The following is a 7,889-nucleotide window of genomic DNA, read 5'->3' as shown; positions in this document are numbered from 1 at the left end:
CCTTCGGGGAGTCGTCTCAGCTCCCCGCCTGCCTTTTGTGCCGCCATCTGTGGCGACAGGAGGGGTCGCGACCTCTGCTGGGGTGGGGGTCTGAGCATAAGCTCCTCCTACCCAGTCACGCCTCCTCCATTAAAACCCTGTTCAAACAGAACGACCTGACACAGGTGCGTGGTTACCGTGGCAACCGTAATGAGCCACTCCTCTCTGTTCTTCTTCTGCAGTTTTTTACATTCCTCCAAAAGAAAGTGTTTCTGCAGGAGCTCTTTGTTTCACCGTTACAAACATAAATGACTTCTTAGAAGGAAGGAGGGGGAGAACCAGTTACTCTTCGTCTTCTCCTCGTCTTCGCCGCTCAGACTGTACGTCTGTGAAGGCGTCACGCTCCAGGAAGTCTGTAGAAACTGGGTCAGTGAAGGCAGCGTTTCGCAGCGAAAAGGTAAAATCTGACTTCAGAGTCGAGCCGTCACGTTCCTCCTCCTCCTCATCTTCATCCTCTCCTCCTGTTTCCTCTTCTTCGGTTCACCGGGGGGGAGTGGGGGTGTTGGTGGCGCTTCTGGGGGGTTGGACCATCTGTTGGGACAGCTGGGGGACCACGAGGAGCCGAGAATCAGGATTTAAGGTTTGATCTGCCTTAAAGACTGAGAGGCTGAATTTAGTTCAAGTTTCATCAACTTCATGATCAAAGGGGAGATTCTCTTTGATCCAATTAGTTCAAAGATTCTTTTTATGATGGTTTTAAAATGTTTCAGGATTAATGGGAGCTCTTCTTCTGTCTGCAAACATCTTTAAACATCAACAAAATGTTGTTTCTTCTGTTAAATATGATTTAAATAACAACAGAACGGCCAGTTTGAATCATTCTGAAGTGTTCGAGACATTATGAGAGGATTGTTTGATTCAAAACGCAGATTTTAGGTCTTAAAGTTCCAGAAAATCAGAGCGGATTGTAAAATAAATGATAACAACAAGCTTTATTTTCGACACTGTCAGGTTTCCTGCAGTTACTTTGATAAAAATGAAGACCTGGACGAAAGATCTGATTTTATTGTCTCTAAAGCAGCGGCGAGGACTCGAGTGGAGTCCAGAGAAGGACGGTCCCGGGACCCGGGACCCGGGACCCGGGACCCGGGACTCTGAACCCAACAGTTTGACAGAAAACCTCCCGAGTCTAAATCAGCTTTTTTGGTCGAGGAAGGCGTCGTGTTGATCCTGAAATAGGCTCCTGGTCCGTTTCTGTCCCTCAGCGTCTGTCCTGGATGTTTTCGTCTCACTGTCGGCCCGGCCCGGCCGTATGCCCTCTTCGGTTTTTCCGGCCCATTTGGGTTCCCAGGATCACAGACGAGGCGGAACTCGTCTCGTTCTTCCAGTCTGGGACGAGGATCTGAGGCGTCTGAAAAGTTCGACACGTTTAGGTTTAAATCCTGCAGAACCACAGAACCAGGAGGTGAAGTAAACCTTCCGTCTGTGGTTCTGGTTCTGGTTCTGGGGCTGGTTGTGTCGACGACCGTCAGCTGCTTCCACAGCAGGTCCGTTAGCTTTAGCATCCATCTTGAATCGACTCCAGAAGTCCCCTGTAACTTTCCTTAAAGTCCTGGTCCTGGTCCGGGTCCGGGTCCTGGTTGGGGTCCTGGTCCTGGTTAGGGACCTGGTCTGGGTCCTGGTCCTGGTCCTGTTCCTGGTCATGGTCCTGGTCCCGGTCCTGGTCCTGGTTTTAGATGTTTGCCCTGCTCTGAGTGACTGAGGGATGAACAGGCAGACCCTGAAGAGCAGAGAAACATCTAAAACCTGCAGGACCAGGATCAGGATCAGGACCAGGACCAGGACCAGGACCAGGACTGGGACCACCAATGGTTCAGTCACAGGTACTTACATGATCACCCGCCTCTCCTGGTGGTGGGTGATAATTAAAGTTGTTAAAAATGCTGAGAGCTGATTGGCTTCACTGAAACCTGCTGAAGGTTTAGTTTCTAACAAATTAAACTCAGAGTCATGGTCAGTAGGAAATCTGCTCTTCATGTCCCTGAACCTGAACCAGAACCCGAACCAGAACCAGAACCTGAGAAGCCTCACGTCTGACTCCGTTTGTCCGGATCCTCAGGATCCGTTTGGACAGACTTCAGATTTCTGACTGGATGTGAACCACGAGGATCTTTGAGCTTCTTTTGTTCGTTTTTATTCAGGTTTTAATCAGAAGTGAGTCACAGAGCTGCTTTCAGACGGGTTTAATGACACAGGAAGCGGGCGGATTATTCTCCATCCTCGTGACAGGAGCGCATGGAGCCGAACAATAGGCTGAAGGAGAGCTGCTATATTTGATTTTACCAGCACACAGAGCTTTTTATATCTGCGTCTTTAACGAGGAGTAAAGGAGCAATAATCTGATGATGGAGAGACTTCCTGCTGCTCCTCTGACTTCCTGTTTGAACCCGTCAGAGGTGAAGTTTCAGGCCGCCGAGTCGTATTTCCTCTGGTTTTAGTCGTCGCGCATCATGAGTCACTTTTTTCCCAGAATGCCCCCTGAGGAGCCCCGGGAGGCGGGGCGCAGCCGGCGGAGCAGGTCCTGCTGGGCCCGGTGACGCTGACGATGAGCGAAAAGGACGAGGTCGTCGATGATCGGCGCGGACCCCGGCCGTGCCCCCCCCCCCCGCTGATGCTGTTGCCCCGGCGACTGTTTCCAGGAAGCCGGAAGTTGTGATTAAGATGCAGGCGGAGAAGAGCGGAAACAAACTGGAGCCTCCGACCTGCAGCTGGGGGCGGAGTTTAAAGAACAGGAAGTTGACGACACATTAACGTCCACAATGAGCTGTCTGAGCCCGACTCATGACGGAGAAACCAGAACTTCGCTGGGTTCAGGGTCCAAAGAGACCCGGCGGCTGCTCTTCGTCCCCTCAGAGGACGGGTATGCTCCTGATTCCAACGGTTCAATCATCTCCAGGTTCTCCAGGAGAACGTCCACAAGTCGTCCATTAAAGCAGGAACACGTCTCAAACACGTCTCCTGTCTTTCCGGCGCTCAGCTCGTTTTCTGCAGGGAGAGAAATAAAATTTGGATTTTCTGGATGTTTCGTGACGGTTTGTTGGAGTCGTGGTTCTCAGCTCGTCTGTGGCAGAAAAGGCCGTTCTCCTCAGGGTTCTCCTGTTCTCAGAGATGACTCAGATCTGCCCCGTGATTTTCTCCCAGCGTGGTTTTGATTCATGAAAAGGAAAAGTGGATCACATGACTTCCTGTCAGCGGCGATCTGATGTTTCAGGTCAAACATTTCTTTTTCTCTGCCTTCAGGAAGCTTGTTGTTCAAATGAAGGCAGAGTGGGAAGGAGGTTTTACATGAATAAAAATCTGCATAAAAGTTGAGAAGAATCGAGGAGGAAAAGGAAACGTCTTCCTGCAGATCATAAAGAATGATCCTTTTGGATAATCCTTCTGATCCCAGGTTTCATCCGACGGTTCTTCTTGTTTCCCTTCGCTGTTCAGTGAAAGCTGCAACCTGCTGGTCAGGTCTGCTCAGCAGGAACTCTTCTGTCGGGGCTGAACCACTCCACTTCCTCTTTCTGAGCTGTAAAACTCACCAATCAGAACCCAGTTCTGTTCATCAGCTGGGATTTACTGAAATATGTATCCTTATTTTCAAAATAAAATGAGCAGAACTTCACCTTCTCGTCAGGAAACCCAACTTCCTGTTTGGAAGTCAGATGTTAGAAAAGTTTATTTTTAATCTGTTAATGAAGACAAGTCGCAGAATCCAACGAGACTGAAAGTGGAAAGGTCAAAGTTCATCTGGAGGAGAAATCAGAGGAGCAGATGTGGCCCACATCTGTCGGCAGCTCGTTGACAGATCAGAGAAGAAGAGAGAAGAGTTCATCCTGAGACCAGAACGATCCAGAAATCAGAACCTGAGAGACTCCAGCTGTGTCTGCAGAGAAGATTTATTCTGAAAGAGATAAAGAAATTATTCAAAAACACTTTTTAAAATAAAACTTAAAGCTCCAACTCCAGCCGGACCAAAATAAATCAAATAAATCTTTTTTTATTTATGTTTAAATGTATAAAGATGAACATTCAGCTTGTTTTAAACACGAAGGGAATCACTTCCTGTTCTGAGACGTTCCTCTGACTCCGGTTCCTCAGCTGGATCTTTAGAACCTGCAGCAGAATCAAGAGCAGCATTTCCACAAGACATCCGACCCCTCGACGTGTGTAAAACCTCCTGCAACCAGTCCCACGTTCTCTCCACGCCTCCGGAGTGGGCAGGTTACACAGCTGGAATGGGCAGCTTACACAGCTGGAATGGGCAGGTTACACAGCTGGAATGAGCAGGTTACACAGCTGGAATGAGCAGCTTACACAGCTGGAATGAGCAGCTTACACAGCTGGAATGGGCAGGTTACACAGCTGGAATGAGCAGCTTACACAGCTGGAATGGGCAGGTTACACAGCTGGAATGAGCAGCTTACACAGCTGGAATGAGCAGCTTACACAGCTGGAATGGGCAGGTTACACAGCTGGAATGAGCAGCTTACACAGCTGGAATGGGCAGGTTTTACTGTTTCCTCCTTCCTTCTGTAATCGGACATCTTGGCGACGATGGATCGTGGCGCCACAGTCGAGTCTTTGACCTCACGGCTCGATGATCCAGTTTATAACAGATCTTCATCTTCATCTTCTGCTTCCTCTTTAACGCCAGATGTTCCCGTTATTTCCTCTCCTGGTCCCTCAGCTCCATCTTTGTTTTATTACTTCTTCTTTGTTGGTTTCAGCCTCCATCCTCCTTTCTTCAGCCTCTTCTGCTCTTATCGGTTTTATTTGTTCTCTCACTTCTCTGACTTCCAGACTCGTGTTGTTTTCTTGTTCAAGCCCTCGTTCTTCATTCTTCCTTTTGTTAAAATCTTGACAGATTGGAGTCACTTCAGGCTGTTTTTAACTCAGACATCAGGAGCGTTTTCCACTGCGCTGCCATCCTGTAGCTTCCCGACCCGGAAGTCCAAATCCAGTTTATGTTTTAACATTTCAGGAGTTTTTGCTCGGATACGTCTCTGTTAAACCAGGCTGCCAACTCGGTTTCACAGCATCTCTAATTCTGTAATTTCCCTCCCAAACACCTGAATCCACTCATCCAGCTGGATTCAACCCAGGAGCCAGGAACGCTCTGAGAAGCTCTGAGCGTCGTCACGTTTATTAAAGCGTCCTCTCTGTTCGACTGGCGAGGGAGGAAAGTGTTTCTGTCGGACCGGAGGCTCGGTCCAACAGCAACCAGAACTTTTTGTCTCAGGCTGTTTGAGTCTGAATGATCTGCTGACGTCCCTCAGCTCTCCTCTCTGAGGCTCAGAGACACACAGTCACAGATCCAGACTCTTATTTTGAAAGCCCAGGTTAAATCCTCGTGACTCCTGCGACCCACTGACCCGATCCTGAAGGCGGGCGGCCATGATGGAAACAGAAACCAGAGACAGACTGTCAGTCGGATCCAATTAGTTGTTGAGCAGCAGAAGGTTCTGATGGTCCCACAGAACCGAGTGTTTCGGACCCTCCAGGATCTCAGCTGAATCAAATCAGAACCTCGTGTTTTCTGTGAACTTCCTCAGTGAAGTCCGGCGCCGTCTCTAACCCGAAGAATCTCTGTTTTTTCTTGTTTTCCAGCATCAGAAAAGCTCAGCTTCCTGTGAAGGTCTGCGGCTCGGCTCTGCAGCTCCACATGCGAGGAAAACCCAAGAGCGTCACCGTGGAAACCAAGCCGGGCCAGGGCGCCGCTGACTTCAAGAAGAGCCGGGACGGTTTCATCCTGCTGGTCCCGGGCGCCAACTGAACGAGAACGGGCTCCGGAGCGCCACCCGACGGAGACTAGTAGATTTTAGATTCATTTTGTGTTTTTATTCCTAACTTTAGACAAATTTGAGACGTTTGGATCTCAGCTGCAGAACTTTTACCTGTTTTACTAATTTAGCTTTTAAATTGAAATGTAGCGCACTTTAATACGAAACCGTGCATCCTAAACACAAACACAGGTGACCCCGACTCTCCAGATGTGTCCGACGATCCAGACTCAGATCCAGATGTGGCTGATTATCCAGATGTGCTCAGACGATCCAGATGTGTCTGACGGATCGTTTCCTGTTGCAGCTCGTCAGGGGAAACTGGACTTCCTGTCTCGTCCCCCGTGGCGCTCCTCTGCAGCCAATCAGCTGCCTGAACTCAGACAGGAAGTCTGAAACGTTTATTTATCGCCTTTGTTGAGTTTTTCTGCTCCGCTCTTTGATGTTGAATCTTTTGGGATCTGATGTGTTTCTCAGGAGAAAACTTTGCCAAAGATTAAAATATATTTACAGCTCCGACTTCCTTTATTTCCCCTCAGAGCCCCGCCCACAACCACCTGCCCAGATCCAGGTCGGACATTTTTTACTCTGCGAACAGGCTGCGAACAGTTAATATCTTACCTGCTGTAGATGCTTGTCAGCAGGCCAGTCCAAATCTGCTTCTCTTCATTCCTGAAGGGAAATAATGTGCGCGGCCAGGAGTACAAAAAAACAAAATGTCTGCTCAGAACTGAGTGACAGGAACAGGAAATGTTCTCGAAGTTTGGAGACTCCAGATGAAAAATCTCTGAGATCGGATTAAATTACAGAAACCCGGTTTGGACCTGGACCAGCCCAGACGAGCCCATGGTTCTGAAATGAACGCTGTTTTATAAACTAATACAGCAGCATTAGTTTGAACATTACAGCAGGAAGTGCTACAGCTAGCTGCTGCTTTTAGCACTTGGAAATAACTTTATAACATAAAACCGACGATAAAAGGTTTGAAATTTCTGAGACTGAAGTTGTTTTAAGATCACATCGATGAGCCGTTAGCCGTTTTATTTATATTTATTTATCTCATTTCTTCAAACGGAGGTGGTTTAAAGAGCCATCTACGACAGGTAAGATACTTTTACTTCTCATCTCCTCTGAACCATAAACATCTGAATGTTTTGTTTCATAACTCAGGAGGTTTTTATCTGAATGAAGTCAACTCCTCGGGCTCACAGATTACTCACATGTTTACTTGTTTGCTTGTTTACATGTTTAAATGTTTACGTTTGCTTGTTTACATGTTTGCTTGTTTACTTGTTTACATGTTTAAATGTTTACATGTTTGCTTGTTTACTTGTTTACATGTTTACATGTTTACACGGCTCCAGTCCTGCCTCACATCAGACTGATCCGGTTTCTATCCTTAGACGTCCCAGAACCGGGTTAAGAGTTTCTCCTGATTCTGAGCAGGATGGAGGATTTTCTGTCCTGGTTAGGAGGAAACGAGCAGAACCAGAACCAGAACCGGCCGTCCTCCCGTCTTCCTGTTCTAACGCAGATTCTAAGTTTCATTTCTTGGACTCTGAGCCTTTAATCGTCGCAGTGAAAGGTCACTGAGACTGAAGGTTTTCTGTTTAATCGTCAGATCAAACAGTGAGATTTTTATTTTTTAAGAGAAATGACAGTTTGATGGCAGCTTTTCCATCTACACTCCAATTATCTCCTCACAGTCCCAGGCTGCTCCTGGCTGACAGCTCTGAGCTGAAACACGTTAGACTGACTGAGTTCCTGCCTCAAACACGATTCCTCCACGTCGGATTTCATTCTTCAGGACCGGAGGCTCCTGGTCCTGGTCCTGGTTCTGATCCAGCTCCTGTTCCGGCTCCTGGTCCTGGTCACTTAAATAATCAGTTTCCAAACCTCCCAGGCAGACAGACAGACAGACAGACAGACAGACAGACAGACAGAGAGCAGACGGACAGACAGACAGACAGACAGACAGACAGAGAGCAGACAGACAGAGAGCAGACAGACAGACGGACAGACAGACGGACAGACAGACAGACAGACAGACAGACAGACAGACAGACAGACAGACAGACAGAC

At 48.0% G+C, this 7,889-nt stretch overlaps 1 protein-coding gene across 1 annotated transcript in view; it reads left to right on the top strand.

The window, feature by feature from the left end:
* The window catches only part of myo1g (myosin IG), a 32,351-nt gene extending 26,029 nt beyond the window's left edge, over window positions 1–6,322 (top strand). Inside the window, exon 23 of the mRNA XM_017436326.3 lies at window positions 5,635–6,322. Coding sequence (XP_017291815.1) covers window positions 5,635–5,800 — 166 coding nt within the window. The 3' untranslated portion in view covers window positions 5,801–6,322. The remainder of the gene's footprint in view (window positions 1–5,634) is intronic.
* Window positions 6,323–7,889: the final 1,567 nt, after the last annotated feature.

Source organism: Kryptolebias marmoratus, linkage group LG5 (genome assembly GCF_001649575.2).
Source record: "Kryptolebias marmoratus isolate JLee-2015 linkage group LG5, ASM164957v2, whole genome shotgun sequence".
Taxonomy (NCBI): domain Eukaryota; kingdom Metazoa; phylum Chordata; class Actinopteri; order Cyprinodontiformes; family Rivulidae; genus Kryptolebias; species Kryptolebias marmoratus.
This window is presented reverse-complemented; position numbering and strand designations above follow the sequence as displayed.